Raw genomic sequence first — 26,772 nt, 5'->3', positions numbered from 1 at the left:
AAGGCTCTGAGACCAAGTGTACCTGGTGTGTCTGAGGATCAACAAGGTGGATTTGTGGCTTAAGCAGAGTGGGCCAATAGGGAGAAGAGCAGGTGAGATCAGAGAGGTAGCAGGAGGCTACATCTAGGTGAAGACTTGGGCTGGATTCTGGATGCCACAGGGTACCAAGAAAGGGTTGGAGCAGGTGGGTGGGATGACCTGACCTGCATTATAAAAGTCTCCCTCTGGCTGCTGCGGCAGGAAGAGCCTTAGCGGAAGCAAGAACAGAAGCAGAATGACTGGTTTGGGGTCTACTGCAATAATTGAGGCGAGAGATGGGGGTGGCTTGGACCAGATTCTTGTGGCAGAGGCATGAGGAATAGTGCATTCTGGATACCTTCTGAAGGTACAGCCTACCTGATTTGCTGATGGACTGGGGGTAGGGCATGAGAGAAAGAGGGAAGTCCAAGATGACTCTAACGTCTTTGGCCTGAACAACAGGAAGAATGGAGTTGCCTAAAATGGGGAAGGGTATGGAAGAAGCAGTCTTGGTGGAAAGGAATTAAGAAATTCAGCCTTGGACATGTTGGGTTTTAGGTGACTATTTAGCAATCCACATGGAAATGCAAGCAGGCAGTAAGATAGGCAAGTTTGGAGTTCCGGGGAGGATGGGAAATGGAAATTTCAATGTTGTCAGCATCTATAAAACCTATAAAGCCACAGAAATGGATAAGATCATCCAAGATCGACTGTGGATAGGGAAGGATTGAGACCTGGGCTCTCCAAAATGAGTAGAAGAGGAAGAGCCAGCAAGGGATCCTCGGAAGGAACAGCCAGTTCAGTAGATCTAGAGAGAGGCGTCATGGAAACCAAGCCACTGAGAACAAGTTATTGCTCACATTTTTAAAAAACATTTTCTTGAGGTAAGCATTTGAGTCACTACTTTATGCAAGTAAACAGATACAATTATACAAGCACACCTATATCTAAAGGAAGCATTAGATTCTATTAAGAAGGAATTATGAATGGATGATGGAAGAATTTCAGTACTTCAGGCCTCTTGCTGCTACTGGGGTGAAACTTGGAATTTTACCACATGTGGAACAAAACTATAAAATGTGTCCTGCAGTACTGCCCTGACCTGAAGTTTTTGGGAATTTTCACTTATATTAATCTACTGTGAATACTTCTCCTATGGAATATTCGTGATTTATCTGTATGTTTATTTTTGCATATATTGTTCTGGTCCCTTTTATTTTCAGAGCCACATCAAAATCCATTCCTTCTTACTTTGGATTTTTGCTCTTTTCTTTCATGGTTATAGAATATTCCCTAAGTTATGGAAGATCTTCTTTTCAGTACCCCTCATAACCTGGTAGGTGTGATTTCTACATTTATAACACATATGACAAGCACCATGCCACATTTGATATTTGGAAGATTCATTTCTAAATGTAAAATTACAGTCTTTTGGCTTCATTTCTTTTCCTCTGTAAGTCTTGAAGGTGATCTCTCTCCATCACTTCCTTGTACATGCTCATTCCTTTGGAGAACTACTTTAATATCCTAAGAGAAAAGATTCAAAGAGAAGTTACAAACATTGATAAATGATTTAGGATTAATTTTCACTAATGTATGGCAGTGATTAAACACTCAGTAGTGTGGTCTTTTTTCCTTTCCTTTGAAAGAAAGTGCTTCCCAATTAATTTGCATCCTGTCTTGCAACGTACTAGTTGTACCCTTAGAGCTTCAGTTTCTTCATCTGATTATGGAGTTATTGTCACATTAGATGAAATAAAATTTGTGAAGGCAACTACATAGAGTCTAGCACATAATGGCAAGCTAAAGATTAATTATTATCTTACTGATGAATAAAAACAGCATTCACCTTCTGTTAAAGGAAAATTCTAATGCTAAATTTATCACTTCCATAGGTTTATAGAATTTTAGAACAGCAGTTTATTTTTCTGAGATGTGTATTTCTTCATGTTTAAAAAATATCAGGATAGCATGGTCTGCTTTTCATCTGTTTAAAATACCCAGATAGCTAACATTCTAAATCACAGATACCTTTCAAAATCAATTTTCAAATGATCACAATGTAGAAAGGGAACAAACATGCACAAAAATGTAGAATTACATGTATATGGCATTTACTTCTTTTTTATTTCACAAATTTAGGGGTGCACTTTAAGAATATAAGCTTTTTTTTCCTTCTCTTCAGAGCTGAGTTCAACGGTTTTAATTTGATTGTGATTATTTCACTCATGAAGACATGAGTGAATTTAATCTCTAAAGCAAGTGTTATGTCTATTTCTTATATCAGTCACTGTCAGGAATTAGAGTGAATCATTTTCCAGAAGGACCTTGAGTGAACCAAGCAGAAAAGAGTAGCTGGGAGTGGGCCACAGTGGCTCAGCAGGCAGAGTTCTTGCCTGCCATGCTGGAGACCCGGGTTTGATCCCGTGCCTGCCCATGTGAAAAAAAAAATAGCTGGTCACCACTGATTTTTCTTGCCCCACCCATTACAATTCTTAATAGCATGTCTACTTTGGATACTATAGTCTGATTTTCTTTTTCTTTTTTTTTTTTTGCAAGGGCAGTCACCAGGAATCAAACCCTGGGTTCTATAATTATAATAACATATAATCGAAGCCCTGGATACTATATTTATAATAACAAGTGCTGATCATAGAAAGTTAACTTAGTGATTACAGGATGAATTGACATATGATTATCTAACATTCCATTGCATGGGAAAAATTATTAAGTTCCAGATATAACTAAACTAGCCTTGGCTAAGTCTATAGTTGAAATCAGGGGCCATAATTTTCAGAAACAGTTATTGAAAAAAAGCCTGAGAGAGTGAGAAAGTGTTTGACAAGCTGCTTTGATTTCAAAGCACGGAAGCAACCACCATATTTTGTTATAAAGATAAAGGAGAATGTCAAAGAATATTTATCAGTCAGATGCCCTGAAGACAAAATGAGCTGAGGATCCCTTCAGGCCATATTTAAAACCGTGAGGTATTTTGTCCTTATGTAACTGGGTCCTGGCTCATTTGTTTATAAGAAATTCTCCTATGACATTCTGATTTTAACACTAAAAGATTTATTGCTACTTCTGATTGAATGTAAACCTTAATCCTAAGGATATGTTTGGTTTACAGGTATGCTTAAAGAAATTGACATTTACTCAGCACGTTTATCTTAAGAAACTACATCGGTTAAATTGTTATAGAAAATTGTTTGATCACCTAAAACTGTAAAAACATTTGCCATAGGAAATTGACTACTCACCAACAGCCTACTTGCAATGCCTTGCTAGGTATCACTACATTTAACAAAATGATGTTCTTAATTATTTAGGAACTCAACTTGAAAATAACCTCCCTGTATGAGGTTTATGAAAGTAAAATTTAAATCATTTCATCGTTTTAAGATTTTATGGATTTTATAGTTAACTGAGTAACTATAAAATACAACATAAAATCTGGCTCTTCTGTTTAGATAGTGGCCACATGGGCTTCTCAGAATCCTGGTTTGAACCCAACCAGAGCAGCAGGTTGGAGATTTGTCATCATGGCACATACCAGTAAAAGCCTCTTTCCCTTCCCAAGAGCAGGAGATGAAATGTCAGCCCAGTGATCCATCCACAGAGAACTTCACATGGCTCCGAAGTATTTTTTGCACACTGTAAATACCTATCGCTCAGTAATAACAATGACAATGCCTCACATGTATTGAGTGTTTTCTACCTGCCTAACATTAGGCTAAGCACTTTACATATATTAAGCCTGGTAATCTGCCCCAGAACCCTATAAGGTAGGTATAATCATTATCCCTATTTCACAGATCAGGAAACTGAGGCACAGTGAGGTCGCACAGTTCATAAGTGTGAGCCTAATCAGTGTGACTCCAGAGCCCACTTTTGTGTAACCGCAGAGCCAGGCAGTAGGAGCAGAGCTAAAATATATCATAACATTATGCATATTCATAATTATATTCACTTTCTTCAATATGTATTTTAAAAGGTTGCCTCTTCTAAATACGAATCTTGTAAACATAGAGCTGTTAGGCAACAACCTTCACTTCTCACTGTTTATAATAGCAAACAACATCTTAACCTGAAAAACCACACTCTAGCTTTTGCTCTACTTATCTCGAAAGATCTTCAAATAACATCACTGTGGTTAAAGTTCATTTTGAAATATAGATATATTTACTTGTACATGGATATCTGGAAAAAAAAACTGATGACAGGACGAGTATGGTATTTCCTGAGTCTTCAGGGATTTTTTTTCTTTTTTGGTTAACGAAAATGAGAATAGAGCACTTTACTGGAAAGAGAACCGCTTTCTTTGTAGAATACCAGAATTCAAGCTTTTCAGGTCATAGACACAACTCTCCTTGTATCACAAACAACTAAGTCATGATTGTGATAGTCCACTGTCCTCTCATAGGTTTCTCCGTGGAGAGACAGGGAGGAGAGATGGTCGAGGAGAGCAAGAGTTGGAGCAGCTGACCCGGACATATTTTAAAGAAGCATTGTGGCAAATCAACGCACTCACCCGCTCATTCAGCTGCCCACTCCTCACTCTTTCTACTACAAGAGCATCAAATGATCCTAGCGCTGCGGTGACTGTTTCACTGGTGGCCGGATACCCTCCAGCTTGCAGGGTCTCAGTCAGAGGGGTACTGCCCGCCAGGGCAGATTTGGGAAATGTGCACAGATATATTTCGGTGGGCAAAATGTCAAGGTGCTCCTAGGATGTAATGGGTAATGTAGTGCAATGTTAGAGCTCCTGTCAGATTCGGGATGGTCCTACACAGGAGGCACTGTGCTGCCCCAAATGCCAGGATATCTTGGTTGAAATGCACTGCAAGTTGATAAAACTCCTCCCAAAGGAGGGAAGTTCATAAATTAACAAGAGCCCTGTGGCCTCCAGGTTTCCCTGGGGGTTAGAATATCTTGCAAAGGGTAGGTTCTCAAAGGCAGTCATCTGTTGGCCAAGAGCTTAACAGAATTTTCTCTGTAAACCAATCATATTTAGTTACCCTGGCCAGAGTGATGATAGTACCCAATCATTAGGACTTTGCAGGGATCTTCTCTCTCATTATGTGCTATAATTGTGACATTGTTTTAGGTTCCTACTTGTTGCTAATATAAGAGAAATTGTATAATGCATAACTCCAAGTGATTCAGCAACGTATTTTACTGGTTCAAATTCAGAGAGTTGTTTTCTGGAATGTGGAACAGAGTGTGTAGAAGGAAGTGTAGTGAATGAGATCAGCCTGTGGAATCCACTTTGTAAAAATGGCATTTGCTGAAAGGAAAGCAAAAGGGGAGCAGATCTCTGTAAGTTCCCCATTCCTCATTGTGACTCTGACTCACCCTGCCTCTCTCCAGCCCCTTGTCTAGTTCTGATGTTCTTTGTCCCTACTAACTCTAGGGTCCTATTGACTTACACCTTCCTCATCCTAAATGGGGAAGAAAGTCATCTTTATTATTGAAAGTATGACATACAGGAGACAGAAGGGACATGCAATGTATTCATTTCAATGCAAACAGTAAATGTTTGTTGAATGTATGAAATAATAACTTGGAATAGCTGCCAACAATGTTTTCAAATATATGTGCCTGTTTAAATAAAGAGATGAAAATGATGTTCTTTAAAGTGCCCTGTTAAATGGTAGAGGCATAATGATACGAGACAAAGAAACAGAGATGAAGAAGTCAATATCGTATCTCATTCTTGTGCAGAAGCCTATAAATTATCCATCACTTTTCAAATCAAGCCCACCATTTCCCCACGTGACATCTGGGTTGTCATCTGGCCTGTCGTACTTATTGAAAGGGATGGCTCTGCAAAGACGCTGCTCTTCAACAAGATCCAGCTCAGGTTCTTCCCAAGAAGTCCTGCCTCCAGGCCTCTGCCACACCTCTCTTAGGATCCTGCTGCCAACCCACCCCAACAGCAAAATCAGTGTCAATTTCCTCGCCCTTCCCTTCTCTTTCTAAAACACTGGCCATCCTTCAAGACCCAACTTATTTCTTCTTGGGCAGAATCCCCTCCACACTTTGAGCCCAAAATTGTCATTTATTTTAAATTCCTATAAGCAGTTATAATTTTGCACTTGTTTGGTTTATCTTATATCATACTGTTGTACTTTCTGTGTGTAGGAATTGTCTTGCTAATGGGAATGGCATTTGCTTGAGAATGGTAATTGAGTTTGATATTCCTTTTTTTTTCTCCCACAGAACCTTATATTATTGGTCTCAGTACCAGGTGGTTAGTATTGATTAGTAATCATAAAAGCTACCGTTGCTTAAGTGCTTCCCAGGTACCAGGTACCATGCCAAGTACTTAACATGCACGATCTCATTTAACCCTTAATACAACCCTTTGTATAGGAATGACTTATCCTCATTTCACAGATGGAGGAAGCCAGGATGAGGAGGTAGGTAGTGAGTAGTAGACTTGAGATTCAGCCCATGACTTTCTGATCCCAAAGCCTGCTTCTTAGACACTAGTGTTGCACTTGACTGCTGGAGGTGTCTAGAATACTGACAGCTCTAGCTTGTTAGAAGTGAATTTCCATTATTATTAACACAAATGATGAAATTTATATAAAAATAGATTAGCCATTTAGAACAATAGATTTCAGGCATATAGATAACGTAAGTCTGGATAGCCTCATTACTGGGCATAGGGAGAAATCTGCAAAAGGTAACCACTGGGAAGTCATGAGTAATTGCATCTTCAATCACTTGCTTTTTTTTTGGCGGGGGATGGGGGGGTGCTTGGTCCAGGAATCAAACCCAGTAGGTGAGCATTCTACCACTTATGCACCTCCTGATCACTTGCATTTTATGAAAGCTTTTCTTTTAAATCAGAAATCCTTTGTAGTTCAATAAACAACCGGCAGGAGTCAATTAGGGGGACTCCATGCTATTAAATGGGTACCTGAAGGGTAGCAGCAATTTGCCACTCTCTGAAAGGAGGGTGGAGTCAGCCTCTGCCTTTCTTAGCCCTTCCTGTTGAAGACCTGGGACCTGCCTCTGTGGATGTGCATTAAGCCTGTACAGATAAGGTTTGTAGTGTTCCAGGTGATTTCTGAATTGCAGTTCTTCCTTTCTTCTGATGGATTGGCCCAGCCTCTATGGGTTTCATCTTCAGCTTTCTCATCTTGCACATTGTTTCCCTGATGGAATTGGCACCTAACCTTTTGTGTGCACTGTCACTTTCACTGCATAGACAACGTGTTTCATAATTAGAGCACACTGTCTATGTTAGTACTTGGCTGGGTATCATGGTCTGGGCCTAGCCCTCTTTGGCCAGAGGGACAGACACTATTTTCTATGCTTTTAAACCATAAGCTAGGGTCAGTGGCTGACTGGAATGATCTAGCGCCTCAGTACTGCTACTCACCCAGGTTAATTATCAATTACCTCCAGCCTTCTGATGTAAACTCAATGGATAGTCCCTTAGCAGTCATGGGGCAGGCCCTGACTGTGCCTGAGCTTGCTGCCTTTTAGGTTTTGCAGGCTGTCCTTCCCCATCTGATGTTATGAACAGTTTAGCTTCCCAGATCTTGTTCTGGCCAAGTCCAGCTTCTTTCTCCTTCCTATTAGCCCTTGTTAGAAATGTCCCAGGTTGCCCTGAACCTGAGGCCAGCTGAATTATGACACCTTTGGGTAATACTCACAGGAATTTTATAGTCTGGATAATTTGAAATCAGGTCTTGAATAAAAGGATGCTTCAAGAGAATAGTGACTTCAATTGGCTCCAGATTCTTGGCACCGAGGTCTTGAAATATTTTTATGAAGTACTTTAAAGAAGAAAAAATAAAGTTAACTAATTTTACAAATCCTGCAGACATTAAAAAAAGGTTCTACTTATGTTCCTTAAGTTAAAGGAACTTGCCATAATTTCTATATAATGATAGATTTGAGAGAGATTCCATGAAAATATGCTCAAGATTGAGGGCAATTTTTCTTATGTACAGGATGCCCCTTTTACAAAGATAATCTAACCAACCTCTGAATAAATGTTCTCTATCTTTAGGTAGCTGGCAAATCTGTTAGAGTCCTGGGCTTCGCTTCCTCCTCGGAACACTCTGAGGAGTGTTTCCATGGAAATCTTTTCAGTGTTTGCAAATTCAAGGATTTCTTCTTCCTTTTCCTCCCTTTCCTCTTTTAACTCCCTGTCCTCGCTTACATTTTCTTCAAGTTCAGGAGATTCCCCAATTGGACATGCTTCAGTAGAGGAAGAGGTCTGCAAAATCAAGTACAGAGAAGTTGAAGTCAAGCTGAAATCTTTCCAACATTAGAGAATTGGAAAACACCAGTTTTGTTACACAATTTTCACGCAATGGAATGACAGCACCTACCAAAAACTAGCTAAATGAAGTTTAGAAGAGAATATGCTAGCTGCACTAGAAATTATAATGTCAAAATCATAGGCCAATTCTTCTTGGGTGTACAAAAGACCTCAGTCTTGGTAGTGCCCTATCACTCCTGTGCTTACTCCACTGCCAGGTACATCGTATTCCTAAATAAATGGACCCTATAATGAAGCAGTATAACTGTTGTCAGACTTCTCAGCACGAATGTAGATTTTAATAGGATTTGCTTTTGGAAACTGATTTCAGCCTAGAGGTTATAGCAAATTAATTTTTCAAGCTTGACTGATTCTAAGAGCTTTGGGAACGTTCATTTGGTTATGAGCAGTTAAACCTATGAAAAATCCAGAAGGAAAAATAGAAAACAAATTGAATACAGAAAATTAGATTCAGATTCTTACTGCTACTCTTTGGAGCTTGGCTGCAGAGCCACGAATGCAAAGCATTCACATTTTGAGTATGGTAAAGAGTAAATTCCTTCAAAAACAATTTTCTATGTATTGAAAGCCTGAAAAAATAGGAATAACTGGATGGTTATTTGGTGCTATACAGCAAAATAGAAAACCTATGCTTCTAAAATGGGGAAATGGTGGCAATAAAATATAGTACACTTCTGTGATGGAATAGTATGCAGTCACGAAAATTATGATTTAGAAAAATACCTATTGACATGAGAAAACTGTCACCATATACAAAGTGCAAATAGAAAACAGAACACAAAATAATAATTATAGTAAGTTCCTCATTTTCTTTATATGTGTAAAATAATTCATGTAAACAAAGGAAATAGTTACATTAAAGAGTTAACAGTGGATACCTCTGGATAGTGGAACAGGTGATTTCCTTTTACCCTTTGTTTTGTACTCTCCAAATTCTCTGCAGTAAATTTGTATGTATGTGTGTTGTTTCTGATGAGGTAATCAACATTTGATAATTTGACATAAAAGAATATACATTTTATAATATTGGCTGGCGAAGTGACAGGGAACCCCTGAATGCTGATTTTCCTTTATCCCAAGGGGAGGAAATTCAGTTTTGTTGATGCTAATTAGGCTTAAAACAAGGGGAGGAAAAAGCACAAAACAAACAAACAAAAAAGGAGGGGAGGATTCCAATGGCTGTAGGTATTCAATTAAGTAGAAGCATTAAGCAAATTGGTTGTGTAAACTTCTCCCAGTCATGTAAGTCCCCAAAATGGATTATAGCCCAGCATAAAATCAAGCCTCTGGTAGTTGTGTGTCCTTATTAGGCATTTTGGAGGGGCCAAGGGCATTGGAATGAAGGCAGGTTACATTTGCTCTAGATCTGTGTAGTCACCTTGCTTTACTTGAATTTCTCTATCTTTTGCTAAATTGAGAATTTAATCTAATCTAAAAGGAGAGAGAGTGGGAGCAGGTGCTCTGCTATTTGAAAATTTGTGAACTAAGCATTGATATGTGTGCCTATATTGGTGTGTGTGTATATATATATATATATAGAGAGAGTTATTTGTGTTGCTTCATTTCAATTCTAAAAAATAAGGAAATGCTAAATGGCAGAAATGTGAAACAGGCCTTTTTGTGTATCCTCCCAAGATGCTTGGGGATCACTGCAATTGCTACCTACCAATAATTTCAGGAGCAAAGGGACATTTAGTATAGTGAAATGAACAAAATTAGGATGTAAAACAACTTGATGACTGAATGGAGAATGAATTAATTTCTATTCAGAATGCAACATAGGTGTTGCATGGACAAGATATAGATAGAAACCATGGCCATATGAATGGCTAGTCAATTTAGATGAGCAAGAGATGACAAAATTAAACAAAGAAACCTGATTTCTTTTTTCTGCACTGTTTCCATAATCAGGGAGGAGCTAATTTTTAAAAGGTCTGATATACTCATCATGGGATAATGAAATTTTAAAGCCAAATGGTAACAAATTAAAATGTGAGCAAATAATTCTTAAATTACTAGTGTCATAGGATGTTTTTAAAATTCCTCCTTTTTTTTTTTTTTTTTTACATCTGTAGCTCTCCAGAGTTTTGAGAAAGGGTAGAATTAGTGTCTCAGTAGGGAGAGGAGGATGCCTGAGATTATGACCAAAGGAGCCTGGCTCAGCATCCTAGGTGGACTGCAGAGTGTACCAAAGAAACGGGCTCTTGCCAACAGAAATCCCTGAAAGATGGTGATTCTGAATGTGGATGTACAAACAAAATCAATAAAGCCTATGTGGAGTAAAGCCAGTTCTTCTGGATGAGCAATTATTAGTAGCATCAAAACGGTGTAAGCCACATTATCATCTAAGCAGTACAACAGATTGTGATGCTGTCAAACACTATGTCACATTCAGTAACTCTCAGAGGCAGCTCTCAAGGGCTTCCAACAAATGTTTGCACAGTGATCCCTGTTTGTCTACCTGACTCGGCATTTCTATCATTCAATCAATTCTGTCCCAAATCTCAGAAGGAAGAACAGAAGGTCAGTGTTTGAAATTAGTGTAAGCAAAGCTGTCAACATACAAGAAATGTATGTGTTTTGAATCCCAGTACCTTGAAGACTCCTGCCAAAATGCTTTTCGAAGTCCTGTAAATGGTGAGATTTAAACTCACATTTTATGAATTCCAACTTTGCAGCGCCATACCACACAGAGCGCAGAATGAACCATTTTCCCAAATGTCACTCATGCAAAGATGCACCAGGACTAACATGTTATTGATGAATGCTTTGCTCTTGTTGTCCTCTTAAATTACCCAAGAAGCTATGGATTTAGACAGAAGTTCTACACCACATTGAATGGAACAGGCACGAGTAACAGCAAGCAGTAAGGAAGAATGGAATATTGGGGAGAGTTCCAGTTGACGCAGGAAACAAAAACAAAGATGTGATTGAATATTGTGGGAGTGAAAATGGATCCATAGGAGGTGCTATTTCTGAGCAGGCTCATTATGGTTTCCTGGGATGAGGTTACCCAGGAAACTAGAACACAGTTGGAAAGGGCACAGAATTGGAGCGATGTAATTGGTGGCCAGATGGGGAGGGGAAGGGGTCAGTGAGAATGTAGGAGGTGGGTGGATCCTGTGTTTCAAAAACTACTGAGTTAATGTTGAAACCATACACCGGCCTGAAGTGGGATAGACATGAGGTTCCATTCTCTGTCCCCTGTTGAATTTCTGAGTGCAATGTGCTTGTTTCAGTTTCTGTACAGTGTGCTTGGATTTTAAAGGGACTCTTGAGAGGGGCACTCTAGGGGAGCTGCTTCCTAGATGGGAACACTAGCAGCAAGTGGAGGAGTGGCTCAGGGATGGAAGAGACCCAGAGCCTTCCTCTACTAGCTCCCCTGCTGCTACCCACCCAGACAGCTGTCTGTTGCTCTGGCAACTGCTCTAGCAAATGCTTCCTCTTTCTCGGGCTTTCCAGCTCACTGCAGCCACCTGGGTCCTGCTATTGCTTCTGCCCGGAATACCTGCTTCCTCCTCTCCCTTGGCGACTGGAATCTCTCCTTCCCTTTCTTCCTTCTTCCTTTACCTCTTGGCCATATTCACAAACATCAGTTGAGCACTTGATACGTGGCAGCTACTTTTGGGGTCATGAAGATAGTTAATATGTTGTTCCCAGATTCAAACTATGAACAACTAAGCAGTAGGATTCAATAGATGAACAAAAGCCCTACCTCAATTATTATGTGTCTCCTCAATTATTACATGAGAACAGTCCGTTCTCAACATAGCAGCTAGCGAGATCTGATGACCCCCCTCCTCCGTGACTTCTACATCTCATCAGAGTTAAAGCCAAGGTCTCTGCAGTGGCCCTTGAAACTCCCTTCCCTTCTATCCCTTTCTTTATCACTCTCATCAGCTGGGTCCTTGTCAGGCTACTCTGGCCTACTTGCTGTTCCTGGGAGCACAGGAGGCCAGCTCCATGCCAGAGCCTGTGCACTCAGTGTCCTCCCTTTACGAGCTCTTCCCCCAGACAACTGTATGGCTCCCTCATCACCTTCTCCAGGCCTCTGCTTATGTGTCTCTTCACAGAGGGACCTTCTCTGATCACCCTGTTAAATCACAACCCCTCCACCCCAACTCCTGTATTTTTCCCAGCATGTGCTGTAGTATATATTTTACTGGTTTGTTCATGGTTTGTCTCCCCCAACTAGAATCAATCTATATGATGGCATGGATTTTTATGTTTGTTCACGGCTGTGTTCACAGGTCAGGAGCGGTTCCTAGGCCCCAGAGATGGTCAATAAATATTTGTTGAGTAAGTGACTGTGTGAATAAGTGACTGAGAACCACGGTGCTCAGCCCCGATGGAGAGATTCTGAGTATAAAAAGAGGTGCAGTTGAGGAAGTGCTCAGGGCTGCTCTTGGATGTCAGGGGAAGCTTCAGAAATCACCTGGCAGCTGAAGCAGGCCATGCACCATAGGTCTTGGACATGTGGAGGTGAGATGAAGGGTGTTCCAGGTGGAGGGTTTAGCAAGAGCAAAAGCAATGGGGAGAAAAAAAAGGAGGCATGGATAGCTCTTTTGACTATCAAGGTCCCAGGTTAACCTGCCCTTTATTTCATGTTTCTTCCATGTTTAGTATATAATTCTCTCACTGTTTTGTGCATGGGTGGGGCAATTAGGCACAGTCCCTTTGGAAGAGCTAATTTTGTTTCTTCTGTATCGCCCACAGATTATATAGGACTATGCACAAGGCCTGATTTGCAAAGTCAATCAATTAATTGATTGATCCACTAAACAAAATATTTGTTGAACTCTGTGCCAAGCCCGGCGGTAATTCTGGGATGCAGAACAACTCAGATGTCCCCCTGCCGCATGGTGCTTAGAGTCCAGAGAGGAAGCTGACCCTGAAGAAGTAATTACAAGCATGAGGAGTATCCAGAAGGAACATATAGCAGAGGGTGCCTGGCCTCATTCACAGTCAGGAAAGGCCTCTCTGAGGACAGACATTTAACTGGGCAGACATTTAATTGAGATACAATCACGGCAGGATACAATCCAGGCCAGAGTTAGGTTAAGAATCTAAAGGGAGCTGCAGAAACATCCCTGGGAAAGGAACACATGCAGTCCAGTCTGTACAGACCACACCTAACTCCTTACCAAGCTGGGATAATTTAACTGGTCTTTGACCTTCTAAGAAGGCAGTATATTTGAGTGAAAATAAACATTCCTTGATATACTTTCCACTACTGTGTAAGTGTTGAATCAATTACAACATATTGGCTTGCAGAACCCCACATTGTTAGTTTAGTAGGGAGGAATCTGAGGCCTGAATTTATGTAGAAATTCCACACAGTAAGAAAAATAGATTGGGTTGATACTCAGTTCTTTTTCATTTACCAGAGTCAGGATTTCACGCAAAATAAAGGCTGTCCACTTCAGAGCCAACTTTTATTCTGCTAAGAAACTTTGAGAAAATTGCGAATTTACTACAAAAGTGTTTGTTGGGCAGTGGGTCACCAGTTCTTAACCCAATCCAGAGAGTGTTTATTGAAGTCCTACCACACGCAAAACATTGCGTTAGGCACTTAGGGAAATACAGGGATGGAAAACGCCAGAGGGCTGTTAGAATTTAGGATCTTCTGGCATTGGCCCCCAGCCCCCAGTGCTGGTCCTTTTCTAGAAGGCAGTTACCTTTCCCACATTTAGAGTAGCAGTTTCAGCTCGCCGGAAGACATGAGTCCCAGTGGCCACACTGAGGGCCCTGTACACTCCTTCCACAGCGTCTGGGTGGCAAGCAAAATACAGCAGCATCTGTGTATAGTCAAGCTGGGGTGGGTCCTTTCCATAGTCAGCAAATAGCCTAAAGAAAAACTGCCAGACAAAAAGAATTTCAACTAAAGGTAAAAATCATACACTTTAGTAGTCAGTAAGTAGATTCGGAAATGATGAATCTCTCCAAAAGGTTTGGAATGTGGATTTCCTCCTGAGAATTAAATTTGAAAAACTAGCATAAAATGGATGTTATTAACAGAAGGGTTTGCCCAGTTAAAGCACAAAACACACACACAAAGTAGGGTTTGAAGTTCTTATGTAACAGATTGTGTATTAATCAATGGTATGAACATCTTTGAGGAAGGAATGTGATAATGAAAGGTAGACAGAACTATATGTTAAGTACAAAAAAGAGAACCACATTAGCAGGGACCTGTTTTCCTGTCTTCAGTGCTAACCTGATAAAATTGAGCCCTGAGCCCCAAATGTGATTAGCTGGTATTATCCCTCTCTGCAGGGAAGGGGGAATAGAAAGGAAATGATGCCTGAAGCCATTGGAACTCTACCCATTATGTAATAAACTAACATAAATTTAGTGACACCTCTTGCTCTTAACTTCACACTTAACCTACTGATAGTAATGTGACTTCTTCAAAAGTGGATTCACACCGAGGAAGAGAATGCAGTAACTACAGAGCATGAGTTTCTTTGGCAATTGTATCTCTCGTTCTGAATGAATAAACTGACATTTAGATTTATGCACAGTGTCTTGTGCATTTGGCCAACATGGAGAGCTGGTGCTTGGGAACCTTATATTCTTTGGGGCCCTGCAAAGCTGAGGCCCAAACCCTGGGACAAAAAAGCTGTGTCTAAAACATAATTGCCCATGGCCTTGTTTGGCAAACCAACTAGTGTCATTGACCAGCTCGTCTAAAAAATGTGCACTCAATCACTAGGGGAATCTTTTTAAAATGTGGATTCTGATGCAGTAAATGGTTCCGGTTGTGTCTGAGCTTCCTGCATGTCTAACAATCTCCCAGAAGATTCTAATATTGCTGGTCCTGGACCACATTTTGAGTAGCAGGTTCTTAGATCCAGAAGAATTTCCATTTAGTTAGCCTCTATTACCTATACCTATGAACACGTTTAAGTAGAGACACATGAAGTTGGAAAAATAATTTTTGACATCTGACAAAGTCAGTATATATTTAAACAAAAATAAATTCACAGGAGAATGCATAAAATCTGTTATGCTACAAAGGACATCTCCAATCTCCTAGAGATCATTGGGATCTACAAATGCAATCATTTAGCCAACCTTTTATTAAAGGTTATTTGAGTGTCTGCTGTGAGCCAGGCATAGAACTAGGTTGAGATGCTTAAAAACACTTTCTGACACAAAGATATCCCTTGATTTTTCAGCACTCTTGATCCAGTTGGTGGGTTCCTTAGGGACTTCGTTTTGTCTTCACCTTCCCAGTTGTCTTAGAGCTATTTTGAGGATCCTCAGCAGGACTAAGGATAGCAGGGGGCCTGACACTAACAGATAACCATGATGCTGTCCATGGGCATTTATCCTGTATTTCTGTCACATGAAAATCTCCCCTTAGTATTATTTCCATTGGGTAGCCTCAAGGAATTGAGGACCTCAATCCTGCAACAGCTGAGCATCTGACTTCTGCTAACAGCAAGTGATCTTGAAAGAAAAGTCTGAGTCCCAGATGAGATCACAGCCTCAGCCAACCCCTTAATTTCAGTCTTGTGAGACCCTGAGCAGGGGAGCCATCTAAGCCATGCATGCCCAGAATTTTGACTCACAGAAACTGTGAGATAATAAGTGGGCATTATTCTAAGCCACTGAATTTATGTTAATTTGTTGCATATCATCAAAATGAATGTAGGCTTCCAGGGAAGATGGCAGAGTAGGGAGCTCCAGGACTCACTCTTTCCTCCAAAACAGCAAGTAAACAGTCAGGAACTGCTTGAAACAAGTGTTTTGGGGGCTCTGGAGGCCAGAAGAACACCGGATGGCATCCAGGGAAGAGCAGGAAGAGCCTGATGAGCTGTGATGAAGAACTGTGAATAGCTCTCTCCACGTGGTGGCTGCCACGCCCACCCCCGATTCTCTTAGGGCTGCCTCAGGGACTGGATCCTGCTCTCAGAAAGGGACATAAACATCCTCTTCCCCAAGAACAGAGTGGGTCATGGCTGAGGGCTGGTCGTGGCTTTCTCTTCACAGAATTGGGGAGTAGAATATGGGTTACCGGGGCTGTGTGGGGGGTGGGGGGTGGGGGGTAAGTTTTGGGGAAATAGTGATTAATTGCTACATAGTTTTTGTTCAGGGTGATGGAAAAGTTTTGGTAATGGATAGGGTGATGGTAGCATAAAATTGTGAATATAATTAACACTGCTGAATTGCATGTTTGAATATGATTAAAAGGGGAAATTTTAGGTTGTATATATGTTACGAGAATAAAAAGTTTAAAAATCCCATAGGACGACACAACACAGAGTGAACTCAAATATAAACTATAGAGTATAGCTAATAGTATAATTATAACAATATTATTTCATCAGTTGTAACAAAGATATCACGCTAGGGAAAACTCTGTGTGTGTGTGTAGGGAGGTGGTATGCGTGTACTCTGTGATTTTTCTGTAAAACTGCAATTTGTCTAATAAGAATAAATTAGTTAAAGAATGAAAGCAATAAATAGGTAAAATTTGTAGTGATTAGGGAAACAGAAAAAAAAAAGTAGGTCAATAGCAGGGATACTGGGAATGAAGGGAGGAGGCCAGATTTCAGTACTGAGAAGGTGAAATTTAAACAAAAAGATTTGCTGGAGGGCAGGGAGTTAGCCACACAGGACATCTGGTGTAAGAGCCTTATTGGTAAAAGGAGCTGCTGAGGCAAAACTCCTATGGTGAGCACTTGCCTTGCATGCTTGATGAACAATGAAGAGGCTTGTGTGGCTGAAGCAGAGTCCGCAAGCAGGGAAATGACAGGAGACAAGGTGAGAGAGGTAACATTGTCAGAAAAAGCAAGGCTGGACAGGTGGCTTCAAGACACTGTTTTTTCTTTTGAATAAAACGCAGAGTCATGGGTGGGCCTTAGCAGAGGCTGACATAATCTGACTTAAGGTCTGAACAAAGACAAGCAGTAATCAAGGTGAAGTTGATTGTGGCTTGTTCAACATGGCAGCAATTGGGTTGGAGACTAGTGGTTTGATCCTGGATATATTTTGTAGGTAGGACTAAAAGGATTTCCTAAGTGATTGGATTTGAGATTCGGTAAAAACAGAAGAACTGGGACTGACTCCTAGGTTTTGGCCTAGGAAGGATGGAGTGGCTACTGGCTGAGATGGAGGGGGCTTTAGGCAAAGAGATGTGGGGTGGCCAGCAGGGGGATCATGTGCCCAGTTTTGGACCTGGCAAGTTTCGGATGTCTATTAGATAATTCAGGTAGAGATGTCAAGTTGTATCTAAGAATCTAGAATTTGGGAGAGAAGTCTGGGGTGGAAATAAACATTTGTGATTCATCAGAAAATAGAAAATATTAAAAAAAAAATAGGAGCCAGGCTTTAACAAATACAAACTAGCCTGAGGAAATGGAAGAATGCTCTTTGCTTTCCCCTGGACAGAAACTGTAGAGAAGTGATTAAAACACCTGAGATTATGAGTATGGTCAAATTGAAATCCCTCTTTTTCAGGAAAAAAATTCTTAGGATCTTTAAACACTGGATAAGTTGCTTCTTGGTGCTGTGTAGAACTGGGAAGCCAGGAAAGAGCCTGCGGATCTCCATTAGTCGAAAGGAAGTGTATCATCACCGTCAGGGGAAAATGATGTGATTGCAACACACAGATGTCTCGGGGTTCCTTTTTTGGTTCAGTTGGACTTTTCATCTAGTTCCGCGAACTCTGAAATCATGCAAGCTCTAAGGGCAGTGGTCTTGCTGCCTCTAGGGGCTCATGCAGGGTGTGGTTTAGAGGCAGCATCTGGATCCCAGAAAGTACAGATGACAAAGGAAGGGAGCTGGGGTCCCTACACTATGGCCCAGGCCCCCACTTTAAGAGAGGATGGAGGCTCTGGGAGATGAAGGACCTTCCCAAAGCACGGCAGAACTGGAAGCCAAGCCTTCATCGTGCTGGTGTCATTTTTTCCTGATTAAGTGTTTCTCATCCTAATAATAACAAGAAGAGTGTGCCTTTATTATTTCATATTTTCTCTTTGCACACCTTGCTTTAGCTTGTTTATTCAAATTTCGCTAACATGGTTAGCATCTGTTTGGCTAACATTTACAAAAAGGGCTTACTATGCGCCAGTCACTGTTCTGAAAGTGCCACTCATATGAACTCCTCCTCCAAACTCTGTTAAGGTCTTACAGCTTGTAAGCAGTGGAATCAGGAGGCAGACACTGTGCTTTTAACCCCAATTCAAGAGGATTGAGATTTATGTACTGCTGAGTAGCCAGTCATTGAGGCAGTGAGGGAATGGAAAACACTTCTTTGCTGTCCTCTGTGCATCACGATCATCATTACACATGCACACACACATAAACCTGTTCCCCAATCTTTGCCTCCTAGTGTGCTCCTTTCTTAGGCTCCACAGTTCTGCCTCTGCTCTTTGTTCCTTTCCTTCCACATCATTTCCCAGCTGCTTGGGAAGCAGCAGGTGGAAACCACTCCCTCCTGTTCTAACAAAAGGTCCTTGCTTGTTTTCCAGTCTTCGTGGATGACCAGCACAGTCTGCTTTCTGGCTTTACTGGCCAGGTGGGCAGCTATAAGGTTTTGCCTTCGATGGACATTTCTGAAAACTTCTGGCTGCTAAGGAAAGTACTTTTCGCTTCCCAAATAATGAAGAATCTGTTTATGTTGTTGGAAGATTTGTTCACCAAATCATATAGAGATGGTCTTCCAAGAGTTTTAAAGGACAATTGATTTCAGTCTTCCAGTTTCACATAAAAAATTTAAACAAACAAAAAATGCCACTGCAACTGTCAGCCTCATATTTTGGACTTTTTTTTTGATAACTCCCTGCATCCTTTCTTTGCCCCTCTGATCTGCTAGCATCTAGCTCAAAAATATATGCCCAATTGCACAGAACTGCTCTCTTAAAGGTTAAAATTGGAGTCATGCTCAAGTTTTTACCACAATTTTGAACAGCTGGCTGGAAACTGAACAATCGATACAGTATTATACATAGGTGGTTATGATGTCTAAATCTATGACTCAATTTTCCTAACGTCTTACTGAATTTGGCTGTGCTAGATATATTTTTATGTTTTAAACATTCACATTGAAGTCAGAGTCATTTTAATATTTTAAGGTCATGTTGTTCACGGAAGCCTCAGGGATAGAGGCTATAATAATATTGCCGATAAGAATAATATTGAGAGCAGTAAACGCTAATGGGCCATGAGCAATACTGTATATAAACTCTTGGCATGTTGCACAGTATAGTCAAAATCAAAAGAAATGGAAAAAATATAAATTGGTAAAACGACAAATCTTATCCTAAGCTTTTAGAATCAGAAGGACTATTAGATACAATGAGTTGAAAACTATCTTCTTTGAAAGATGGGAAAAATTATGGAAATTATACAAGCTCACATAGACATCCAACAGTGGGACGCTAAGATTTGAGCCTTGGCTGCTCACCCAGGGCTTCTCTGTTCCCTCCGTAGTGACTACTAAATCTGAGCTTTGGGAATACAGCAAAGGAACTAAGGGTGGGGAGGGGGAGGGGGAGAGATTCCAAAACCAATTACATAAGTAGACATAAAGAGAAGAAAAGTCAAAGAAAATGATCAGGAATATTATAATTCTAAAATTTTTAAAGTTCTCAGTAATTACCTCTATAAGATGCTCCTGTCTATTAAATGGCAAGGGTTCCAGGGGATTTTCTGGAATTTTTATATCTTCATCTCCTGTAAACCACAGACCAGCCTATGCAAAAAGTAAAAATGCAAAACAGTTAAAATATTAAGATGAAAAGCAATTTTTTCTGGTTCAAGCCATAGAAGTTGAACCAATCTTTTTCAATTCTGTAGAGCAGTGGCCCCAAAGAAGGGCAACTAAACCATGGAGATGTAGAAGAAAAATTAAAACACCCATTTACATTTGTTTCTGTCCCATGAAAATTTATTTAAAATGCTAAATATATTGCATATTTTATATAATGTATTAATACAGTAGTAAGCATATATAATTTATAAATGAAAATCCATGTATTAGGGGTGCTAGCTAGGTTTTAACTGTTGGAGCCTGTGATGTAGCTTGGAGAGCAGTACCCTAGATTATGCCTACATACTGATACTTTGGAGGGGTCTGTGCCCCCATAACAATAGCCAACATTCTCCATGTCTTCTTCAAGTAGCTATCTGTTCTCGGAGCCTCACATAATACAATGGGTGTTGCTGGTATTAGAAAATCCTTGTTGAATGACAGACTGACTCTAGATTGTTGTGACCTCTTTTTCATGACATCTTTCTCTCTAAGCCCATATTTATACCAGTTACTAAAACCTCCAGATGTTCATTTGTCAATGCTTCTCTCATCTCTTCTTACCGTCCATTCCTACTGCTAGCAACCAAAAAGCTTCATTACCTCCATCCTGGGCTACTCCGGTAACCAAAGAGCTGTTTAAGCTTCCAGTCCTCCTATTTGTTTCAGCTTGAACCAGGAAGTCATATCAATTTTAGCAAAACTTCTAATGCTGCCATATCATTCCTTGCTTAGAACCATTTCCTACTCTTCCTCCCTCTTTTGCTCATATCATCCCTCCTTTTAGAGGTACCCTCCATTCTCCTTTCCACCCAGGGCAAGCCTACACATTCTACCAGATCTGGCTCATCTCACATCTGTTCAGTGAGGCCCTCCCTGATCGCTCCTCTGAGTTCCAATTTTACCTCTTATTTGTACTATACATTGGCATTTAGTCCACTCCCTTGGGTGTTGTCATTATGTCTGCTGCTGAACATATAATGTTTGGGTTAAAAAATGTTTGCATACAAAGAATATATTTTGCCAAGCTTATTTTTCTACACATGGCAAGCAGTTCATTTACATGAGCATATTTCCCTACATCTTGCTCCCTTTACTCCCTTCCTCAGTCCTGCCTACTGCCAAGAGCTTGCCTATGCTCTCTGTCTTACTTCCATTCTAGCCAAGAATTACGTGTGCTTTGGGAAAGGCTGGAAAGGCATTGGGTAACTGGTAAGGGAATGCAGCCCCAAGAGGTGAGGGCTGGGTTTTCTTTCATTTGGAACAAAGGAGTCTCAAAATGGGAAATGCTACCTATGTGGAAGCCTGTGAGAGAGAAGAGCGAGAAAGAACTAACAGCTCCAGCTGTGAAGGCTAGTGATTCTGCATTGACTAGGAGGAGAACCCTGCCCAATGGCTAATCTGTGGAAGGTAAGATTCTTATGACTCACTGAATGGGAGAATAGAAACATGAGGAACAGAGATAAGAGTCCTGTTTCTGGTCATGATGGAGTAACAAGGTTCATATGTGCCCTCTTGTCTTGAACAATTAGAAAATTGGAAAAAAAAATGAAATAATGGTTTTTTTAGACATCGAACAACACAATGCTGGACAGTGAGAATTTCTCGGCGAATTTGCCTGGGGAGAGTTTCCTGCAGTGCTAGGAGGATAATCTGTATAGGGCCTGGCAATCATGCTGAGTTAGGGAGGCAGATTTGGAATTGATTGAGGCCAAGATGGCTAGAATTTGAAGGGAACACTACCAGATAGGTGAGAGTTGTACGGGGAAGGCTCTGTAGATCAGCAGAGAAGTCTCCTTGAAATCTGACCGAGAGTCAGTCTGTGGATGTGTGGATGTACGTGTGGGAAACACCAGAAGCTGCAGAAAGAACCAGTGGAGAGTAGCAAGCTGAAAACTTTCTATGACTCATCCAGGGCTGGGAATAGTTTGCCAGAGTGGAAGGACCTCATACACGGGTCATTGGGTAGAGATTCTAGGATATTGTTTTAATGGGAGGCCAAATGAGCCCTAAACTAAAGGCTGGTCTGGACTTGCTCTTCTGAAGCTTAATGTAAGCCTTGACAGGATCAATCTGATTCCAAGTGATGTCACAGGTTTCCAAGAAATGTCACAGGCAATGCCCAACAATCTTTAAATGTATACAACAAAAGCCAGCACCCAGCAATATAAAATTCATAATGTCTTGCATCTAATATAAAATTATTAGAAGTGCAAAAAAGCCAGATAACGTGACTTGCCACCAGGAGAAAATTCAATCAATAGAAACAAACACAGAAATGACACAGATGATACATGGACATTAAAGTAGCTATTCTAAATATATTGCATTAGTTCAAGGATGTAAAGAAAAATTTGAATATAATGAATATAATGAGGAGAGAAATGAAACCTATACAAAGACTCAAATTAAACTTTTAGAGATGAAAAATGCAATATCTGATACAAAAATATACTGTATGGAAAAGATCTGCAGAGGAAAAGATCAGTGAACTTCTAAGACAGCAATAAAAGCATCAAAATGAAGTACAGAGAGAAAAAAGAATGGAAAAAAATGAACCAAGTATCAGTGATCTGTGGAACAATAGCAAGCGTTCTAATATGCATGTAATTGGCTTCCAAGAAGGGGAGACACAGAAAAAAGTGGGAAAAATCATGCTGAAAATTTTTCAAGTTTGACAAAAACTAGAAACCCACAGATCCGAGAAGCTTAACGAACCCTAATCGAAGAAACATAAAGAAAATGACGCATAGGGACATCATAATCAAATTGCTGAAAGCCAGTAATAAAGAGGAAACATTGAAAGAACCCAGAGAAAAAAGAAAACAGAGATAAGATCCCTGCTCTTCTCATTTCTCAACTATCAATTCCATTTCTAATTGTTTCAATGCACAGGGATTTTCCCCTGATTCTTAAAATGAAGTTTTCATGTGTATTAGTTTTCTAAAATACATGATGTTTCCCAAACTGAAACACTTGTTTCAAAGTGTTTCGTACACAAGAAGGCCATGTTAGAAAGGAAAAAAACACAATCTAACAAGGAAGTAACATATATTTTTGAGGATTGTCCATGAAAATTTCAGCAGTGTGAACTGTTGTATGCAAACCTATACAGGAGAAGTTTAAATTGATAAAGGAGGTTCAGTCAACCACATCCTGCTTCGCAGGATTATTAAGTGCTTTCTCTTTAAAATAAGGAAATGCCTTTTGTGCTCTCTTACTAAAACATGGCCAAAAATTTTTAGGGTTTTTTAACCTTTCTGTAGAGAATAAGTGCTGTACTGTTTGGGTCCTACAACATACGATTCACTAAGTCTATATGAACATGCATTGTCATGAACAGAGACGAGTCAATAGTTCACCATCAAAGAATTCTACATAAGTGACTAAACATCTACATACACACACACACACACACACACACACACACACACACGACAGAGGGAAGCATGTGACAGCTGCAGTAAGGCTGGGAGCAAGGGTACATAGGCTTTTATTGCCTCCCGCAGCCTTATTTCGCAAACACAATATCTTTTTTTCTGTCATTATCTTTATTCCTTTTATTTTTTTTAATTTTTAATTTTTAAAAAATGTATCAACAAACTCAAACATTCTTAACAAATGATCATTCCATTCTACATATATAATCAATAATTCACAATATCATCACATAGTTGCGTATTCATCATTATGATAATTTCTTAGAACATTTGCATCAATTCAGAAAACGAAATAAAAAGACAACAGGAGAAAACTCATACATACCATACCCCTTACCCCTCCCTTTCATTGATCACTAACACTTCAATCTACTAAACTTATTTTAACATTTATTCCCACTATTATTTCTAAGATGTGTGTTTTACTCATCTGTTGATAAGGTAGATGAAAGGAGCACCAGACACAAGGTTTTCACAACCATACAGTCACATTGTGAAAGCTATATCATTATACAATCATCTTCAAGAAACATGACTGCTGGAACACAGCTCCACATTTTCAGGCAGTTCCCTCCAGCCTCTCCATTACATCTTGACTAACAAGGTGATATCTATTTAATGCGAAGAAGAACCTTCAGAATAACCTCTCGACTCTGTTTGGAATCTCTCAGTCATTGACACTTTATTTTGTCTCATTTCACTCTTCCCCCTTTTGGTTGAGAAGGTTTTCTCAATCCCTTGATGCTGAGTCCCAGCTTATTCTAGGATTTCTGTCCCATGTTGCCAGGAAGGTCCACACCCCTGGGAGTCATGTTCCGCATAGACAGGGGGAGGGCAGTGAGTTTGCTTGTTGTGTTGGCTGGAGAGAGGGCACATCTGAGCAACAAAAGAGATTCTTTTGGGGGTGACTCTTAAGCCTAATTTTAAGTAGACTTGACCTATCCTTTGTGGGGTCAAGCTTCACATGAACAAACCCCAGGATTGGGCCTATTGCCTATTGCCTATTGCCTCACTGCTTGTGAGGATATCAAGAATTACAAACACAATATCTTAATCTATTTGAGAAGTTGGGAAAATCAGTCTTAAGTGGTTGCTGTGGTTGAATCTTCAATTACTAAAAAAAATTCAAGACAAAAAAATAAAAAGCATAGCACAGAGCCCTTTTGCCAGGGAGAACTTCACTTCAGCAATAGACTATTTTACTAGCCTAATGTGGCATGAATCTTATAAACATTTTACCCTAGAAGCTTTTCCGACTTTTTTAATTACATAACTTTTTGTATGACTGTGAGCGATCTGGTAAGCATTGGAAACCTGTAAAACGTATATAGGATGGTCAAGCGGGCAGCTTCAATGCCTTCTTGGCCTGGGGCTACTGAAGAGTAAGAACTGGCTGAGCAAAGGGAGAGGGCAGAGCCCAGAAATCAACTGCTCCCAAACAGAGTATGTGTTCAAGTTAGTATTTCTGTTTCTATAAATGCAGCATCCAACTTTCTCTAAGAAATTCACATCTTTGGAGAAGGAACTTTCTGGTTTTGACTTAGCACTTTGATAAAAATTGCCAACACCGTTTGTTCTCATGTTTGTGCAAAAGTATGTTCAAATTGCTATCCTGTGTTACTTGTCACATATTGTAAATAGTGAACCCTGATAATTTCACAAGTGCCAATTTTTTAAAACCTTAAGCCATCTATTCTATCTAATCTATGGAAATAGATTAAGCTTTACACTTCTTTTATTGTTTTTAAACAAAATCACCTGTATAAATTGTAAGAATATGTCACGAAAGCATTCATAAGTTGGGTCCACATGGGAAAAATATATATCGGTGCCCAATCAGCCAAGAACCTGTCTTGATCAGACCTGAAAGAACCTTCTCAGTTCAAGCGGCATTTCCCATGGCTCGAACATATGAGCATGGAAATCTCAAGGCTCTCTAGAATTACTTCACTGATTAATTGTGAAAGAAAAGAGAAGAAGGAAAGGCTGTGCATCCTTAAAGGATGAAATACATGTGGGATATAGGCATTTATAGCCTATCTCCCTGCTTTTAGCACCTTGCCAAAGTTTCCATCTTTTGTGTCTGTACACCAACCTGAAATGGTGGAGCAACACAATGAATTCAATTACTAAAGGAAAAATAATTAATTTAGGCCCCTCTTAACTATAGAATTTCATCTCCAATCATTTCTTACTCAAGCGTCTCAAAAATGTGTTGTAATTCCTGTGTTCAGTTTTTAACAATCTATGAATTTGCTTAACCCTCTGTAGTCTAGCTTCAGTACCCATCAGTCCACCAAAATTGCTCTGGCAAAGGTCACCAGTTATATTCTACCTGCCGAATCTAATCCAATGGCTGGTTCTTATATTACGGGGTCCATCACTTTACACATACTTTCCTTGGGTGATCTCTTCCATTCATAAATTCAGCTACCACCTACAAGCAGTGACTTGCAATCCTTTCTGTAGGTGCCGTAATAGAGTGGTCATTTTTATTTGCATCTGCATTTCCGATTGACATTTCAAACTCAACTTGTCAGAAATGGTCTCATTATTCATCACCCTTCATCCAAAAGAAAGAACCTGCTTCTGTCCCTGCATTCTCTATCACTGCTTTGCTACTTTCAGAGATTCTGATTTAATACATCTGTGTTGAAGCCTGGACATAATTATTTTTAAAAGCTCTTCAGGTGATTCTAATTCTAATATCCAACCAGGTTAAAGAATCACTGGCTAGGAGTTTAGGAGAAGGACCATAAAGTTCATATCACTTCTTCAGGATGCTTAGTTTTCTGGAAGAACCCAGAAATGAGGAGTTCTGACATTTTTAAAACCTTTCCCTGGGGTTGAAAGTCAGACATCTGCCTGGGGCTTTGACACTGCCTGGACACCTCTGGATAGACCTGAGTAGCTGAGTGGCAGAACACTGGCCTGAGACCCAGTGTATAGGTAATATACTTCTTGAGGTCAAAAGTATGCTGCTGTTATTAGTGCCACCACATGCTCATATCAACCTGCATATACTGCTCAAGAGTGGCTGTGCCCAGCTGCTCTTCATCCACAGCCTTGAACCTCTGCAGAGTCTCCAGGAGCTCCTCTTCTAGGGGCAGAGGCCATGGCATTGAGGTTACTAAAAGGAATTTCCGCCAGTCCACGAATTCTGAGTTTACTATTAATAAAGATGTCAACTCCTGTAACTAGAAGAAAAGTGGAAATGTCATTAGAATATTTGTATGACTCTCTTGAAG

The 26,772-nt window shown here is 40.1% G+C and overlaps 1 protein-coding gene across 7 annotated transcripts in view; it reads right to left on the bottom strand.

Moving 5' to 3' along the window:
• Positions 1–813: 813 nt before the first annotated feature.
• SPEF2 (sperm flagellar 2) overlaps positions 814–26,772 on the bottom strand; it is a 221,590-nt gene continuing 195,631 nt past the window's right edge. For 2 of the 7 annotated variants that reach the window (XM_077116958.1, XM_077116960.1), the window contains 6 exons: positions 26,539–26,721; positions 19,935–20,027; positions 14,002–14,181; positions 8,021–8,257; positions 7,689–7,811; positions 815–1,545 (listed from right to left, as the gene is read on the bottom strand). In XM_077116958.1, the coding sequence (XP_076973073.1) occupies positions 1,456–1,545; positions 7,689–7,811; positions 8,021–8,257; positions 14,002–14,181; positions 19,935–20,027; positions 26,539–26,721 (906 nt within the window). In that variant the 3' untranslated portion in view covers positions 815–1,455. Of the gene's footprint in view, positions 1,546–7,688; positions 7,812–8,020; positions 8,258–14,001; positions 14,182–19,934; positions 20,028–26,538; positions 26,722–26,772 lie in introns of those variants that run through there. The other 5 variants (XM_077116961.1, XM_077116959.1, XM_077116962.1 and 2 more) reach the window with 5 other exon arrangements.

The sequence above is a fragment of the Tamandua tetradactyla genome, chromosome 9, assembly GCF_023851605.1.
Source record: "Tamandua tetradactyla isolate mTamTet1 chromosome 9, mTamTet1.pri, whole genome shotgun sequence".
Classification (NCBI taxonomy): Eukaryota; Metazoa; Chordata; class Mammalia; order Pilosa; family Myrmecophagidae; genus Tamandua; species Tamandua tetradactyla.
This window is presented reverse-complemented; position numbering and strand designations above follow the sequence as displayed.